Source organism: Haemorhous mexicanus, chromosome 4 (genome assembly GCF_027477595.1).
Source record: "Haemorhous mexicanus isolate bHaeMex1 chromosome 4, bHaeMex1.pri, whole genome shotgun sequence".
NCBI lineage: Eukaryota > Metazoa > Chordata > Aves > Passeriformes > Fringillidae > Haemorhous > Haemorhous mexicanus.
In genome coordinates, this window is record NC_082344.1 from 68,712,363 (window position 1) to 68,731,080 (window position 18,718).

The 18,718-nt window shown below is 42.1% G+C and overlaps 1 protein-coding gene across 3 annotated transcripts; it reads right to left on the minus strand.

Moving 5' to 3' along the window:
• Window positions 1–640: 640 nt before the first annotated feature.
• RNF4 (ring finger protein 4) lies at window positions 641–17,041 on the minus strand. Of its 3 annotated transcripts, XM_059845308.1 has the most exons (9): window positions 16,847–16,894; window positions 16,230–16,263; window positions 10,286–10,449; window positions 9,703–9,823; window positions 8,887–8,966; window positions 7,657–7,666; window positions 6,413–6,578; window positions 3,737–3,785; window positions 641–3,405 (listed from the first exon to the last, which is right to left on the minus strand). In XM_059845308.1, the coding sequence occupies exons 3-9, from the start codon at window positions 10,292–10,294 to the stop codon at window positions 3,256–3,258; spliced, it is 585 nt and encodes a 194-aa protein (XP_059701291.1). In that variant the 5' UTR covers window positions 10,295–10,449; window positions 16,230–16,263; window positions 16,847–16,894; the 3' UTR covers window positions 641–3,255. The 3 variants fall into 3 exon arrangements, with proteins under 3 accessions (XP_059701291.1, XP_059701290.1, XP_059701292.1); XM_059845307.1 differs by lacking the exons at window positions 16,230–16,263; window positions 16,847–16,894 and adding an exon at window positions 16,949–17,041; XM_059845309.1 differs by lacking the exon at window positions 16,230–16,263 and having other exon boundaries at window positions 16,847–16,907.
• Window positions 17,042–18,718: the final 1,677 nt, after the last annotated feature.

Sequence of the window (18,718 nt, forward strand, 5' to 3'; positions counted from 1 at the left end):
AATCCATTATTACAGAATGTGATGTAATAAGGCAAAGATAGTACAGCAGAAAGCAAAAAAGTTATAAGCTTATTTTAGGATAAAACCAGAAGTGTCATGAAATAGCAAATTACTCATCAGCATTTGGAAAGGCAGCTACTCCATATGTGTACAATATAAAGAGTAAAAAAGAACAAAATACAATAAAAGCAACTAAGAGAAATAAGCCAAGACCTTCAGGAAACAGCATCTCTTTAGTTTCTTTGGAGAAAAAAAAACAAATCAAGTGAGCTTTGTTGTGACTTTGAAACTACACTGTGTCCCGTTCTCTCCTCAGCATTCCTCCTTGCCCTCTCTCCAATGGCTGCTTCATCCAGTGGCAATGGGACCCCCAGGGAGGTGGCCCAACACCCTCCCACCCTCTTCACTGCTCTCTCTGGCATGGGCTGCCAGGCTCCCCCACTCACAAGCCACCTCTGCACTGCCCCCTTGTCCCCATCCTGAGCAGGACTTCATCTCCTGTTCTCACATCCCTCCTGCCCCAAGTGGTGACTTTCTCCTTTGCCCACACAACCCACACTGGCCCCAACATCTGAAAGGCTTTGGCCTCCAGGACCTTTTCCCCCCAAATCAATGACTCCAGCACAATGAAAAGAAGCACTTGTGATTGATCAATCCAATCATTTTATTTTCACCTGTTAAGAGAACCCTCTGCCTACCAGCAGAGTAAACATAGATGGGCAGACAGACTTGAATACAATTAAATACAGGAAAAATTGAACTATATACAACAAGACAGACATCTACTTAAAGATTTTTTCATTTTCTATGAGTTCTTGCCAATGTGAAATATTGCTGGAACTGAAATATATCAGACTTTTTTTTTTTTCCCTTGAAGAAAAAAGCATGTAATGAATTTCTGGGTTTTTTTTCTCCATGTACTGAGACATAATATCCTTTCTGAGATGCACAAAATTTGTGGCACTTCACAGGGTACACAAAAGCTAAAAACTCTTTGTTATAGTTTATGATATCTAAATTTTGATTAGATCTATTTATTGAGACACTAACTCTAAAGTGGTATTTACATGGAGGAAGTTGTGCAAAATCATTTAGGCCATGGCTAGTAGACTGTGAAAGATGCATTGTTAAGTGACTTGACTCACCCTCATCCTCAGCAGTAATCCCTTAAATCCTCTTCTGATCATTCCTTTCACACAACAGCCACCCCAGTAAAACCAGCTATAATTTATTCTTTCTTAGTTAAGCCACTGGGACAAAGTAGCTTCTGTGACCCTTGTGGGTCTCTACAGTTTTAATGCTGGGCTGCTTCTCCTCACACAATTAATACTTTAAGCATCAACTCTCTGCTTTTTGGGACACAGCTGCAGCCATCACTGTCACTGCAGTATCCTGAGAGCTGTGGTCCTTGTTTGTAGTTTATCTTACCCATGAGAGCACACAGGAACCACCTGTGTGTAACTCTGTAGGAGTCACCCTATTGCCACAATACAGAAACTGCATATTCCTGCTAACAGCACTGAACCAAAGCCACTCCAAACCAGGGGGTTGAAGGTGCTGCATTTCTTCAGGCAGCCTTTATGTAACAAAACTCTCTATTTCTATATCCAGAAACGTCCTAATTAAAAAAAAAAAAAAAGTCAACTTTACTTTGGATTGCAAGGCAGCTTGAGACAGCTAATTTAGAAGAGCTTCTTTAATGAAAGGTTTCCTACAGATAAGGACAGGTTAGCAAAGACACTTGTGATACCAACATTAACTAATTAACTAAACACACCCTTCAGGCTGTGCTGCACCAGGGCACAGAATGGTTCTTATAATGGTTTCTATAAGCAACCAACTTCAGAGAAGTGGCCAGGTTTAATTCTGGAGGTTCTCATGGATGCACCTACCACAGCTGTGGATCATAAACCACTGATTTTAATCATCTTGTCTACATCAACCTGTTTGTTTCAGCTCACCCTGGACTCCTGATCAGCTCGGAGATTTTAGCTGTAAGTTTAAAACAGACATTTAGAACATGGAGAAAAAGTGACTGGATAAGCGTGCATAAACTGGTGCATTCCTGCCTTCTCAGCTAGAGGAATTGCCTTTCCTAGGCAATATAGCTGACTTCTTTTTTAAAACTGCATTAAAAAAAAAATTAATGGACAACCATCAGGGCAAAAGGAGATGAAACTTTTCTCTAACTGGCTGTCAACATTGCTACCAAACACTTTATAAAGCCTCCACTCAAAAAAGGCAGTAGAGTTATTTAATTTTCAATGCTATTCACCAGGCTACATCCAGTCAGCTCTCAGTGTAACAACCAGTGAGAACAGCAAAGAGAACACACTGAACTTAAAGCATCATACTGGGAACAGCTGATACAGTAAAAAGATCTATAGATAGTTTGATATTCAGCATACAGATGAATTTGCTTCTTTGCTTTCATCGCTAGGAAGCCTAGAGAAGACTGTATTATTGACAGTTATTAGGAGAGTGTTACAGCACAAGTAAACCCAAGAGACCATCTCATCATGTGAGAAAATAAATTCAGTGTTGGGATTAAAATACAGGAATTCTTGGCAGCTGAAACAATCAAGGAATTATTTTCACATTGTACATGCTGCAATGTGTCTATGTACCTGGGATCTCATGGAGTTCATAAAAACATTTGCACATTGAAATCTGTTGCTCAAAACACCTGACTGCTGGTTAACAGCAGGTCACTTTATTGCATAACCCTTGTTGTCAATTTAAGACTGATTTATGAAAAAAACACCCTTCAGTACAGTACTCACTCTACTTGTTGGGCAAAGATGATATGCAAGAAAGCAAGAGTCATGAGCTTCTTACAGGATGAAAAAAAGGCATAATGAAATGGTGAATTGCTAATCTGTCTTCTGAAAGGAAACTATTCCATACCTGTATGTGAAGGTAGGAATTATTAATAGAGTAAGAAAAATCAAAATATTCACACTCCCTCATTTAAGCATTAAAAAAAAAGTAGAAGGAAATGGATTAACTGCTTCCTTCCTGGTCTAGGTTGCTGATCTAGTTTAGACAGTCATTGATGTAGCATGATAACCAGGAACGTAACAAGAAGCAACTTGGACCATAAAAAAGCTGTCTAGATATGTTCAAGTTGGTCTCCAAAAAAACCAGTTTTATTTGGATTTGTGCACAACCTGCTGCTCTTTAAATCTTCAGAGCACTGAAAATATAACATTTCCCCCAAAATCCAGTTGAGTCTGTCCTGAGAAATAAAAGTACTCATATATAAATGGGATGATACTGTCTGTGAGTGAGTTTCTTCCTGCAAGTTGGGCAAGAGTTGGCATTCCTAAGGGAATCACGGAGGCACTGACTGCAGAAGACATGGCCACATTTTGTTGACACAATCAGTCGTCCACTTTGCACAATCTAGAAGAAAAAAAACCACAACAGGCATTAGAAGTAAAGAATTCAACTTTGCTCGTCTACTGCCATCACACGAACAGGACTTAGAATATCTGGAATTGTCCTTTACTCTTAGAATAGTAAGGAACTTGAAGATCTTTCAGTGCCGTCCTGCCAAGGGCTCCTCCCTCTACCCCCACCACCAAGAAGTGACTTAGACTGACAAGGCAAGCTTCAAGGCAAGCTCTGTGCTTCAAGCCAGCTCTCTGTAACATCCCACACCAGCCAAATGAGCCCCCTCTGCCCCTTCCTCCCTCACACAGCATATAAAGGATGACAGCATGTGGGTCCTTACCTCTGAGTAGACATCCATGCAAATTGGACAGCTAACAGTACCAGACGGCCTTGTGGTACAGAGAACAGAACAAGAAAGAACATGCAGCCATTAATTTCACTGCACATCAAGGGTTAGCCACACACAAAATGTCCCGTCACCATCTGAGTGCACCATGGTTCATTTCTTTTCAAGATTCCTGTGCACCTTTAACTCCTCAGTTTGTGGCATGTAATAACAAGATTGGGTCTCTCTGTCCTAAAGGAAAGGTTTTCCCTAGGGGGAAGATGCACTCAGTCACCCTGCTCTAGCACAAGAACTCACAGCAGTCTCTTGCTCTGTTCAGCACCAATCTCCAACAGGTCATCAATGACAGCTCTGTAACAAAAGCACTGAGCTCTGCCTTGGAAACGAGTCATTCTAGAAAGGGAAGAGGCTGTCAGAAGTTCAAAAATCCCCTGCTCTAATTTAGCAACAGCCCAGTAACACAGGCACTTCAAGAACTCCTCCTTACAAAATGTAGGTCAGGAGGAACACACTGACACGAGGAAATACTCAACCCCAAATTTCCAGTTCCAAGGTGGAAAGACCGAGTCACTGTCTGTTACCAAGCTGTGGTTACAGATGAGCCTCTGCTGCCTTCAGCCTCCAGGACAGCAGTACTGCACACACACTGAGCAACAGACACAGCCCAGCTGCCTAGGGAACATGGCCCAGCCCAAGGGCTGAATAATAGCAGCTAGCAGAAACAAAAAGAGCTTCCTGACACTTTTCTTTACAATCTAATCTCTAGTTTAAACCTTCAGAACTCTTTACCTAAACATTTGGCTTTCTTATGTCACTGCCCATGCTGAATCACAGTTTGTAATTTATTAATCACACAGGCATAGAAAGCATGAGATGGTCTTTATCCCATTATCCTCAATTCAAGCAGGAAGCACTACTAACATCTACCATTAGTTTCACCTGCAGAATTTAACTCCACTAATTCTCCCATTTTCACTCCTCAAATTCTTGAGGCACCAGCTATAACACTTCAGTAACAAATTCCAATTGATGATCTTAGAAGGATTAAGAGTCCAACACTAGAGATGGCTCTGGCAATTCCCAGCACCAGGAAGGACCCTTTTGTCAATGTTAAATGCTGCAGCACTGAGTTCTTTTAGCCTTACCTACACAGACCAGGGAGATGTAATCTTTAACAGAGGAAGCTGAAGGAACCAACTATTACTTTTTTATATTATCCAATTAGTAGTATTTGTTCTCTGAACTACTTAACAACCAAAATTTAAACATTTACAAGTCCTCTGGCAAAACACATTAGGGATTAGAATAACATAGGACTTTTTTGGTGGCATATTTATGACCTGGCACCCAAAAACTACATATTCAAGATTCAAGTTCTCTTCTACACTGCCTTTCAGTAATCCAAAAGGCTCAAGGCACATCAGCTTCATTTAACCCTGTATTTCCCCTGCTCTCCACACACACCAAAAAAAAAAAAAAAAAAAACCAAAAAAAACAAAACCTGCCCCACTTTAAAAGAAGTTTATACCACAATTCTTATGTCCTTCTGATGCCTTGGAGAGGCTACCTAGAAGAGAGGCTGGACAAAGTTGAAAGAATAAAGTGGGTATTTATTAAAAAGCCTTCAAAGGATACACCTTGGACAGTACAAAGCCTCGCAGAGGCCACACCCAAGATGGACAACTGTCACAAGCTTCTGAGCAGGATATAAGTTTGGTCTATTTGCATATCAGAAGTTAATTGTCCAATTATAGTTTCAGGTAATGAAGTCACATTCCCCTGTTTGCTTCCCCTCACCCAATTAATTTTTGTTTACACTTTCCAGGGCCTGAGGCAAATGATGTGAACTCGGCTCACAGAAGGATTGCTTAGTCTGACCAAAATGGGAAGAAGTCTAACTACCATTCTATATAGAGTTCAGAATTATACACTAATGCAGTACAGAATCTGAAAAATATAATAGCTAAAAACTTAAGGCATCACTTCAACTTGCCTAGTCACATAGACACCAGATTCCATTTCCTTAGCCTAACACACTGCAGCAGGATTCACTCTTTCTCGGCAGAATGGGGTCTTTACTGAGTCAAACAGCAAGATTCCCATCCCACATGCAAACATATCAGGGCTCCATGACATCCATGGGACAGAACAAGAATTGATCATAAAGGCATGACCTCCAGGATCACCTTGCAAGTATACCTTGGGAAACACAGTGGCTGCTTTGAGAAAGGCAGCAACTGGCACAGTATGTCAAAAAGCAGGGTAAGCATAAGTGTTTTTACTGGAATTTGCCATTCTGCTGCCTGCCAGTCTCGTGATACCAAACCTCATAGACACCAACAGAAGTATTTCATATCTAATATAACTACTGGAGCTTTGTAGGAAAAGGAAATGCAATACATTATGAGCTTTGGCCTGTGACTAATTCACAGGCCACACTCATCTTTAAGGCTGTATACAAAGCTGTAGATCTGTTTTGGGCTGGCTTTTCATCCTAAGGTGAAAACGGCATCATTTGACTATCATGCAACATGGGATGTCATACTCATTAAAAGAGGGAACTGAGAAAGTGAAGGCTTCAAAGGAAGTCAGGTGATGACAAATACAACTCAGTCCTGTCTGTCTCAAAAGAAGCACAACTCTATTTGGTAGCTCATCAGATATACATACTTTGAACTTGCAGTTTCCTCTTCCAGCGGTCCCAGTTCTCGAGCCGCTTTATCAGCCACATACACGTCGTTATCTCTTGTTTCATCTTCATCATCACTGCTCAGTACACAGCTGTCTGCCTGTCGCTGGCTTCTTAGTCTCAGATTTCTCCTTTGTCGTTGGTTCTCTGTAATTTAGTTTTGTTAAGTTAGCTATACTATTATCTTTCTCCCTGGAACTATCCTTGAAATAAAAGATTAGACCATTTTCAGCTGGGTTAAAAGCAATCTTAAACTAGTTTCCAAATATTAAGGCTGAACATGTCCAGACATTGTGAATATTCTGCTACATACTGACACAAATCATTCGATCTCTTAACCCTACAAACAGCTAAAACTTAATCTTGAAGATCCTCACTGTCACACATTCCATGTAATTAACACTACCTGTGAATTAATTTCCCCTGTAAAGGGAAGACACTTGTCCCAAACCTTACTGACAGAAACTGCAACAATTGCTGTGAACTGGAAGAGAGAGGACTGAACACAAGTTGATCTCTGCAACTCCAGTATCCATGTAGAAATAATCAAGCTACTAAACAATAAGACAACACAAAAAGTCACAAAATTGAAACCACTTCCTGCCTAAGTGTTCAACTACAACTTTTATTGCAGGCATCTTTCACTTACTCTTGCCTCATTCAGAGCACAGAACATTACATTCTAGATAAGCAGCTGACAACATACTAATGAATCTCCAATAATGTAATTAGAACTACATCTGAAAGATTTAAAAGATTAAGTTCTTTAGACCTGTAACTATTTTAACATCTAAAGTAGAAATAAAAATTAATATTTCTCACTGGAAAATTTGAGGCATGTTAGACTAGTGCATACTATAAGCACAAATCATTTTCTTTAGCTCCTGCACTGCAATACAGGTTAAACAAAACTTCTGACTCTTTTTTTCATTCACAACCAATATTCTAGTGCTAATTAAAATTACCATCAACTTGGGGCTTAAAGAAATTCTGTCTTCAGAAAATAAGCATTTAGAGCAGCTTTTGATATATTTTATTTCAGGTACTCTCTACAAACTCTGATACTGACTGGATTAATTCTCTAAGGCACTGGCCAGATGCTTTAGCAATGTCCTTGGCCTTTTGCAGTTTCAATAAATGCTGCTCAAATTAATTGAAAAAGGCAAAAAATAATAATTATTACATTTAGGAGAATTCCATTATCAATTTTAAAATGTCAACTCACCTTCAACAATCTTGCATCAATACACATGGGAAGGGAGAGAAAAGAAAATACAATTAGACTTTGTTGTGCACCCCGGTCTTACATACAAAGACCAGCTAAGCACAGCAGTTCCAACAAAACAAGCTAAGAATGATATGCTATTACACTTATTTTGATTAGGACTATTAAAAGTAGCATATGAAATGCTTCACTGTAAAAAACTATGTGGATGCTGATGGTTCTGCTCCCACTGCTCCAATGGGGTAGCAATAGAAGGAACTTATGAACCACCTGAATGCCCTCCTCCCTGCCCCCCCATTTCAGTTCCATGGTTTAGGGTTTCAGGTGATTCTTTCCCTCTTTCTCCTCAAACAGGCCAGTTCAACACTGGTGTCCATAAACACGTCATATTATGGCAGCTGCTGAAGAAAAGAAACCCAACCCCCAATCCGCTCTTGGTGGAACTGGAGTGGGGTAAGTGCAAATTCTGTTAAGTTTGAGGCCCTTCCTTTGCAAAGGCTCGGGAATAACCCCAGCAAGAAACATTCCCTATATAATTCCCGTTGCTTGCTTCTGCTTGGCACAGCAGCAGTGGCATCCCAAAACTGAGGGGATAAACAACACTGTCAGCTAGATCAAAGACTCTTCTAGCTTTCAAAAGAGCAGGAAAAAAAAATAAGGTGTTTTAAAGACTTCTGGGAGTATTAACCTGAACTTATTTTACTTTTCTTTCCCTTGGCTTTTTCTTTAAATCATTTGCCTATAGGAGTATCAGAAAAAATTCTTCACCAAGACCTGTCAAGCATTGGCTTGAAATCACCCCTGGAGATATTTCCAAGACAGGCAGATGTGGTGCTTACAACCATGGCTCAGTTGCGGACTTGGTGCTGCTGGGTGAATGGTTGGACTTGACGATTGTAGAGGTCCTTTCCAACCCAAACAATTCTATGATTCTACCTTTGATATGTCTAGAAAAAATTCAACTATAACTGCATCGCTATGTTACACTACTTATGACTGATCAATATAAAATCCAGGTTCTGGAGCAAAAAGTTATTTTATACTACCCTATCACTAACTGCAAGTACACCTCCAGAGCAGCTTCTTTGTTGTCTGTAACACAGGACCTTCAAGCCCTGTCAAGCTAAATCTGAACTTAAAACTTACCCTTAAAGTCAGATTCTATCAGGCAACACATCAGAAAACTAATTTGACTACAATATTTAGGTAAGTGTGCTATTCACTACTTACCACAATGGAATCATTGTGTGTTAGATCAACGACTACAGGATCAGAAGATTCACATGTGAGATCTACTACTTCTTCACCAGCTGAAAAACAAAGTTAGAATCAAGGTCAAAGACTGCAGAGGAGGAAAATTGCCAGCCACTGTGTAACAGCCTAAGATTCAACCATCTCCTGTCCATCTTCTCTTCAGGAATGAGTCCAACATTTCACTCAAGCTTTGCCCTCAGCAATCCAGAGAGCTTTACCAGCCCTGTCTTCAGCAAGCTGAAATGCAAAAGAGCAGCTAAGCTCCTCGTACAGTTCTGTCAGATGACAAAAGCAACAGACAATTCATCTGACAGGAGAATGCTTATCATACAGAAATATAAGATGAATCATATAGGATATAATAGCACTGTGCTGCGCACATTCCCTTGAGGGATTGGGCACAATTAATGATAAAAGTTCTCCTTATCGTCTTCAAAATTGGAAGTTTCAAAATTTATTTTGCCACTCTGTGTAGTGGCAGCTGCTGTAACTCCCATCTTATCTGAATAGACATGCAGACGTTTGAGCAGCTCTTAAGGACTTTTCCTGTGCAACCCATCTATCACTAGTGGCAAATGCATTGTAGCTCGGTAACATACCAAACCAGTTTTCAGTAGGCTTGTTATTTAGCCATGCCATAGTGTGTGCCACTAGTGATTTTAGGCACTTCCTAAAATCATATTTCCCTTCTTCTCCAGTAAACAGCCTAGAAACTGGCAAAAATACATGTTCAGTTGGACCCAAACCCTACAGAAGCACTTTCTGTTCTTATCACTTCAAAAGAAAGCTTACCACTTTCTTCAAGTTCTATTGGCTCTGCTTCTGAAGCCATTTCAGCAGTAGAAGCCATGAGCCTGCTTCTTTTTCGAGCTTGCCTAGAATTAACTGTTCCTCCACGACGCTTCCGTTGAGTCTAAGAGAGAACAAAGACTTAGCATTTTCTGTGCAAGCAGTATTAACATAGCCCTCAATTTTGCAACACCAATGAAAGCACACAAAGGTACAGAAAACACTTCTGGAATGGCTGTAATAATCATCAAAAGGTGGTATGAGTTATTCTTCCCTGAATCGATTCCAGCAAGGAAAAAAACATCAGCCCAGATGCAGATCTCTTACCAGCTGCCTCACCAAGAAAAAGCCTATCATGATGGTTTGCACATGAGAAACTAGTTCACAGTTTATCAGGTATTGCTGACATTGTGAGCATTTCTGTACTACTGCCAGCACCTGGAGTGATTAAAAACCTGAACATACACAAAGATTCAATATACTTATATACCTGTGTATTAGCTACAAACTCTTAAGACAGTTTGCAGAAATACAATGGAAAACATGTTTCATGAATCAGGTTTGCACCGAGTAGCAAAATACTTACTGTGCTCATAGTGTTTCTTGATCTAAAACCACTGAAAAAGAGGTACAAACACCAAAAAAGTAACGGCAAGGAAGCTACAGCTATAATTTCCTTTGATTCCTTTAGGTAGCTCACTGATAAAGACTCCAGGTTTCTGAAGATTAGAGGATGATGTTCTTCCAAGCCTATCAAAGAGAAGAGAGAAGGTTACCTGTCTGCAATGCTTGTACTTTCCAATCCCCCCTGCTCCCAAATTTCACATTGCTGAGCCACCAGTTTCTGCCCAAAGCCAGAGGGGAGGGAAGTCCCCAAGTTCAGTATGTGAGACTCAGACTGGGCCTAAAGCCTCAGTCATTCTCACCTGTGAGCTAAACACCTGGAAAAGTGAGTTTGACAGCAAAGAAGAAGAATATTAAGTAATCCCAATGACATTGAACTGAAAAGCAACTGAATGATACTCAAGGCAATGTCTGCAGGCAGGAATCAGTGGGAATTTTGTCATAAACAGCCATCTTCAGAGAATCTAAACTCCAGCTGAACGGCTTTTTTCTGCAACCCATCTCCAGATTCCAACAGCTGGGAGCCAAACAGCTTGAGAGGAATTTAAAGCAAGTGAAGCAGACAAATTTCAGTTTCAAAATACTTGCTGATGTGCAGGAGACTATGAGCTCCCTGTAGCTGCTCTGTTACCTGCACGTGTGCATGCCCAGCTACCTGCCAAGGGGGAGAGGTCAAAAGCATAAAGGCAGCTCTGAGTAACTGACAGGGTACTGAAGGTCCCATCCTGGAGCCTGCCTGCAGTACAGTTACCACCTGTCCAACACACAGTGGGGCTGGGTGTGAGCGGACACAGTGGAGGGACCAGGAAAATAACAATGATGTGTCTTGAGGTGACTGTACACTCTGGTATCCCCTGTTGTCTGCTCTGTGCTCAGATACAGAGCAGAGTCCTGTAGCTTCAAGTTGGAGCTGGGGGGGGGGGGGGGGGGGGGGGGAAGTAGTGGAATTATTGTGGTGCCTGTGTTCAAAACCACAGAGATAAGCATTTGGGTTTCTCCCAGCTCTCAGCTTTCTTTCTCCAGAGAGAGACAGACAGACAGACAGACAGAGTTGTTCCTTGGATTTTTTTTAGCTAGCTTCTTGTTCTTTAGCTAATGCAGTAAGCTTTTTCCTGGGACTATGGCTTCTTCTTCTGGAACTGTTCAGCTTTTCTCCAGTCCGAAACACATCACCCAGGGGCCCCCCACTGCTGAGGCACACCTACAGAAATGACTCTGAATCTACCATCTCTTCAGAGCAGTGAGAGGTTTTATTATTTAACATTATTCACTCCTTTTTTCATGCCTGGGAGCAATCTGATTGTTAAATAAACAGTGTTTTTTTCACTTCCTCCAAGGGAATTCCTTTTGGACCTGTGGGAACCTGTGGGGGAGGGGTTGCTAAAACCTGCCTTCTATTGGAGGAGACAGCCTTTCAGGACATTTCCTCCTAAATTTGTCTAAAACTGGGACATATTTTAAACAAGAACTGCTGAACTGTCTCCAGAGCTGACTGATTTTTGCCATAAAGACCAGCACATACTCTGTAGTCTACTCCCAGATGGGGAAACACGTGAACACACAGTGGGATGAAACAGAACTGGTAGACAATCCTAGCCTTCAATTAAAGGAAACCTGACTGATCTTTTTCTGCTTCAACTTACCCCATTTCTTAAATCACTTTCTTAAGAGACCCATTAACACAGAACTGTGACATTATTTAAAAAAAACACACTTGAGAAAAATGCTTACACTCAATTTGATGCTTATTATGAAGCTTGAAGATGTATTTATGTATTGTTGTAAGCAACATAATACACCACTCATCAATTTTCTCATATTTTCATTTTAAAACCAGCACAAAAGCCAAAATGAAAGTCAATATGCCTTTTTTTTGCCCCCAGTTGAACCACATATGCCAGACAATGCTTAGTGAATCCATGCGCACAACAGATCTCACTTTTGGAACTACTATGTGTAACACCCTCTCCCAATTTTTTTTTTAGAAATCTAAACTGACATGTTCAGCTTTCCTGGTAGATAAGAAATAGTCTTATGTTGTCACTTGGGATGCTGAAGATTCAGGCTACCAGAGAAGGCAGACTGACTTCAGTCTCTTGCTGCCTCAATGCAGGACTCATCTATGCAATCATTTCCATAACATTTTGTGCCCAGGTAATGAGAATTCTCTTTTAACACTTCCTGCCACTGTTCTTAAGGTCTAGATTTCATTTCACTTGTTAAGAAAAAAAGCTTCTCTGTGAGCCTTATCAACAATCTTGGGAAGATAAAATTTTACTCACTTTACTGAGTTTCTGGGATAGGAGACAAGACTTTTAAAACCAGACCATGACTAATGCTGCAATCATACAAAAACCAAACCAAAGAAAAACCAGAAAAACAGTGAGACTGATCTGTGAGCACATTTCCTAGGTGCTATCCAAGCTCCTTCTTCAGTATGACCATTATTCATGGATTTGGAGGTTTTAGGAGACCAGGGGAAGAGAGAGGGGAAGGAGGAAACACAGCACAAGGGATGAGGGATGGAGGCAAGGGAGAGAATCATCCCTAAACCTTACATATCTGCTCTTTCAAAATAATTGCTTCAAGACAAGTTACTATCTTCATTGACCAGCTACAAATGAAATTAAAAATTACTTAGCTAAACCAGTTTTCTGCACACAGCAAGATGATGAACAAGAGTGAGCAACATGAGGTATATTAAGAAGTTAAGCCATTAGATCATTTATAAGTTTTATTTCATCAAGAAAGCCAAGACACGTTTTCCTCTATTCTCCTCAGATATTGAATTGGAAAAAACACCTGGACATTAAAAAGCTGGGAAATGTTAGTTGGTGCATACATCTAAGAAATATAAAGAAATGAACTTTATATAACCTTACTTTAAAATACAATTTGTCAGAACTGTTTTTAAATAGACTCTTTCAAAACAGTAACATTGACATATCTGCACTGCTGAAAGACAGCAAGAAATAAGCCTATTGTATTCATCAGGCAGCACGGGTCTGAATGCAAAATACCCAGAAGGTTTCACAAGACCCGGTGCTTTTCACATTTAATATTGAATACATCCCAGTGCAATGCCTTGTTAACCAAGTATATTTAGGAAGGTTAAAAATATTGTGGGGAACACCTGTGATGATGTCAAACAAGAGTTTGCACAGATTCTCTTTGGCTATGATTGGCTTAAATGCCAAAGAAGAGCTGTAACAGAAGAAAAAATGAAGCCAACCCAACCAACAAACTTTAAATTTTAAGTTATGGTGAAAATGGAAGTAACACACAATAGAAGACATATTAAGACCACCCTATCCACTTTAAATACTCACATGCTTCTTTATTCAGACACAAACCCCCAGATTATTTACAGGATTACTGTAATGTTTGTGAACATAGGATTACTGTGAAATGTCTCGGAGGATCTCGTGTCAACCCTCACTTGCAGTGGAGGACAGAACCACCTTTTGACATAAGTGACAGAGCACACTGTTGCTATTTAAATGATTTAATTTTCAGAATCTTAGAACACTGACAACTGGATTTCTTTATAATTAATGCAGAGAGTACATATAAGGCACAAATGTTGGAGCTGCCGATGGCTCAATACCTCTTGAGAAGCTGCTTCTGAAGAATTGAGAATAGACAGCCACAGGGAAGCTCATCACTAAAATTATCTCAAATCATCACAGGTAGGTTCATCATATCAACATGGCTCATCTCAGGAGAGTGCTGTTTACTAAGAAAATCAGACTGCTGGAATTTCTTAAGACTATGGAAGGAGTCTTACGATCCAGTAACATTGTTGTTTTTTAAGAACAAATCTTTTCTGTGGGGCTATAGATTTCCACATGTTATTGGCTTACTTGGGAAACCTCACTGAGCATCAAGTGCCCAAATATTCTGAAAGCAAAGCAGAGCTCACTTTCTTAAATACACCACAGATCAAGTTTAGTCATGTACAGGAACAGTGGATACACATTGCATATTAAGAGATACACTCATTTGGAAGAATTCCTTAAAAAATCTTCAAAACGGCAGGATCACTTAACTTACTAACATAGTTTGTTACACAGGACTGGACAGCCCAAGTCAGTGAAAAAGCCTATAACACTCTTCTTCCAGCAGTCACTATGAAACCACCCAGCACCAAGACTCCCAGGAGTTGTTAATACAAAGAATTACTGCAGCAACCTCCCCCCTCAATCCACAGACATCCAGTGACCTCACTCACAGCTTTAGCTGCAGTATCTGTGAGAATTCTAGCAAGATGCACACAGACATCAATTTGAAATCCTAAAATTATAACTTTTTAAGAAGTAAAAAGACTTTTCTTTGTGTAAAAACCTAGCAGAACAGCTTAGCAAGCCAATAAATACTTTTACAGACTTTCTATTGCTTCACTGCAGGACGGTACAGTACCAGAAAAGGCCACTCCCCTTCCTGTCATATGCAGTTATTGTTCCTAAACAGCGTGGATCACAGAACAACTAACATTTCAAAGACTAAAAGTACCAACTTTTCTCTGTACTTGAGAGAAAAGGTCAAGCTATTTAAATCAGGACTGTTTACACTAGGAGTGGTAACTACTGCTATTCATCATTTAAGTATCTTGTTTTTTCCTTTAAAAAAAAAATCAACATTTTCACCGAATTCAAGCTGAGTTAATCAAACATGTTTGAACTACCACTCAAAAACAATTGATTCTCTAGAATACTGAAAACTTTTCTTGCACCACTCTCAAAACGAAGTCTTGGTCTCCCATGTGAATGGAGGCAAACTGTCTGAAGCAAGAGATAGAAATTTTCATTTTCCCTGTCTCACTAACACAAACAAGACTTAAGTTTATATTTATCCTAAACATGACAAATTCACTGAAGTACCTACTCAAAGAAACCAATAATGTCAATTCAAACATTGGGAATGTGCAAGGCACAGCTGACAAACCCCATTACATGTTGAATTTGTCAAAATGGAATACCTAAATGATGCCTTACATTTTAGTTTTATATTTTTCAGATCCTGTACTGGATTAGTGTTTAACTCTGAATTTTCATATAGAGCGTTAGTAGGCTCTCATCACAGTTTGGTCAGACAAAACAATCCTTCCAGGCCTTAAAACCAAGGTCATCATCACAGCCTCAGGACCGAAAAGTATAAACAAAAGTAAATTGGGGGCAAGTAAACGGGGGAATGTCACTTTATTACCTGAAGCTGTAATTGGACAATTAACCCCTGATATGCAAACAGACCAAACATATCTCTGCCCAAAAAACTCGTGACTGTTGTCCTGTCTAGCCTCTGTTCTAGGTAGCCAGTCCAAGCCATCACCATGCCTTTAATGCTTCTCAGTTCTACCCCAGATGTCTTTTTGTACCCCTAACAACAGGAAACACTGCATCAAAGATGCATCTGCATAATAATACTTTTGTTTTCTGAAAACACACATACCAGGCACAAAATGCTAGTTTCAATTTTTTTTTTTACCACGGAGAACACTAATTTTTCACTCTTTTACACTTTCCTATCCTGTATTTCTAGTACTTTTAAAGATGCTTTCATTTACTTAAACTTCAGTGAAGAAAGAAACTGAGTCTGTTACCCAAATTAGATAAAACGTTGCTACATTAAGAGACCTTGGTGAGAGGCACCATAAAAAGAGTAAAGAAGAGAGATAACCAGCTTCTAAACAGAAATACACCAGTCTGCTTGCTTTAAGCAGGCAGTTACACCTACAGACAAATATGACATGTTCATGAATAACCTAAAAAAACCAAAACAGTTCCAAAAACAACCAAGAAATCCCTCAAACCCACCCACAGAACAAAACAACACACTGAACCTTTTCATCGGCCAGACACAGCAAAGAAAAATGGATACAGGCCAAAAGTAAAGCTCATTGCTCTTACTTGCACAAGTTTCTCCGAGAGACGCCACAACTCACTTTCAATATTCCCCAAAACAGAATACAGGAAAAAAAAAAAAAAAAAAAAGAAAAGAAAAAAAAAAGTTGAGTCTTTCCACATCCTGTAATGAAGTGCAGGTGCGGGCGAGGAACATTCCCCCCTACTCCTGCTGTCACACAAAATGGGAGGGCAGAGCGACAACTTCATGCAGCTACATCCACCGAGCCCCGGCCATTCCTCCAGAGAACAGACCCTTCCCGGGAAGGCGGAGCAGGACAGCGATAGCCCGCCGTGCCCGCACCTCGGCGCTGCGCCCGCCCGCCGGTCCGGGCAGGGCAGGGCAGAACCGGGCGGCGGCGGGGCCGGCCCCGGAGCACCCGGCCTGGCCGGGGAGAGCGGACCCGCCACGCGCCTCTCGGCGGGGGCTGCGGCGGAGCCCCTCGGACAGGGCCGCACCCGGGGAAGGGGCTCGGGCACCGTCCTCAGGCTGGAGCGGGGGCGGCGCCGGCCCAGCCCCGCGAACCGGCAGGAACGGCCGCATCTCCTCCTCTCCCCCCACTGCGACCGGGAACGACCGCTTCTCCTTCCGCTTCCCCCTCCTTTCCCGTCCCCTCCCTCACCTGCCGCCCTGGACCGTCGGGCAAGCGGGAGGGACGGACCCAGTAGCACCGCTCCCCTTCCCCCCCCCCTCCCCGGCCGAGCCCCCGGCCCGCCGCGCTCACCTCAGAGCCGGCCGGCAGCGGCCCACGGTAGCGCCCGCCCTCGCCAGCTTACCATTGGCTGAGCTGCGGCTCTGCACTCGCGGAGTGGTCGACGCGCACATCAATCAGACAGCGGTTAGCCGGGTAGCCCCACCCCCTCTGCTCTCGTCTGCCGCGGGGCGTGCTGGGAGCTGTAGTCCCGCGCCGCCGTGGGGCCTAAACGGGGTTGTAGAGGCCCACTGAGTTCGCTCGCCACCCCTCGGGAAAGGTCTCCTGGTCCTCGGGTTCGTTCGGCCCTGACAGACCCTGAAAGGGCGGCCGAAGCCAGACCGTGTTTTTGCTGGGTTCTCCGGAGCTGTTGTACCTGGAGGTGGAGTGTGTGTGAGCTTTGGGGTGGGGTTCCCTACCCCCCCCCCCCCCCCAAAATCTCCCGTCCCCACCCCCATCTTGTAGAAACGTTCCCCAGAATCTCAGAATCGTGGAATCAATTAGATCGGGAAAGACCTTTGAGGAAATCAAATCCAACTGATTACTGAACACCACCATGTCAACCACAGTGTTAGAAACTGCTCCTGCAGAAGGAGCACTCGATGGAGCTGTATGGTGGTTACTGCCCCTTCTAACAAGCCAAGCCAGCCCAACGCAGTTCCTTCAGAAACACTGAGCAGCTTTTATACCAAGGGCGAAAACCAACACCAGGCCGACCATCAGGAGTTCCTAAAGACCCTCAAGAGGCCCCTCTGAGGCTCACTGGGCAAACCCAGGCAACTTCATGTCTAACACTTCTCTGATTAATATGTACGCCACAATATAAGGACGATATTAAACTGATAGAGGGTATCCAAAGGAGGGTGACAAATATAGTGATGTGCCTTGAGGGAAAGCCGTGTGAGGAGCAGCTGAGGGCACTTGGCCTGTTCAGCCTGGAGAAGAGGAGCCTGAGAAGACAGAGACCTCAGTGCAGTTACAACTTCCTCAGGAGGGGAATAGGAGGGACAGACACTGATCTCCGCTCTGTGATGAGTGACAGGACCCGAGGGAATGGCCTGAAGTTGTATCAGGGGAGGTTTAGGTTGAATATTAGAAAAAGGTTCCTCACCCAGGGGATGGTTGGGCAGTGGAACAGGCTTCCAGGGAAGTGGTCACAGCACCAGCCTGACAGAGTTCAAGGAGTGCTTGGACCATGGCTCTCAGGACACTCACATGATGTGATTCTTGGGGAAGGTGCTGTGCAGGGCCAGGAAGTGAGCTCAATGATCCTTGTGGGTCCCTTCCAACTCAGCATATTCTGTGATCTCTGGCTCATAAACACATATATCATCTTCAGCCAGGCATGCACATTAGGCCAAGTTACCCTCTGTGCATCTGGCATTGTACTAAAGTAATGCCTGCTTCTTAACGGTGTATTGATGTTAAGGAGTTTTATTCTTGATTTTCACTGACAAGACCATGGCCATGTCCAGTCTTTCCTTAAACACCCCCAGGGATAGGGACTCCACCACCTCCCTGGACAGTCCATTCCAATATCAAATCACCCTCTCTGTGAATAAATTATTTTTCTCAGTGTGTTTCCAAAGAACTGAGCAAAATTCATCAGAGCTATGAGTGTGGGAGATAGTTACCTCTTACCCATGGAATAATTACTCCAGATCCAATGTTTAATTCATATACACCTGCAGAGGTGTTTCAAAGTCCTCACCTCACTATCAAAAAGGGTTTTCTCCAGCAGTTTTACCTTAGCACAGTAAACAGCTGTCCTTTTCTGGATTTACTGCCCTGTACCTGGCAATT

Bases quoted from the DNA above. Each gene is read 5' to 3' on its own strand.
- RNF4 (XM_059845307.1), bottom strand. The intron at 8,967-9,702 runs GTAAGCTTTCTT...TTTGTTTTTCAG, and splicing joins AATAGAACTTGAAGAAAGTG to CTGGTGAAGAAGTAGTAGAT. The intron at 3,406-3,736 runs GTAAGGACCCAC...TTTTTCTTCTAG, and splicing joins GCATGGATGTCTACTCAGAG to ATTGTGCAAAGTGGACGACT.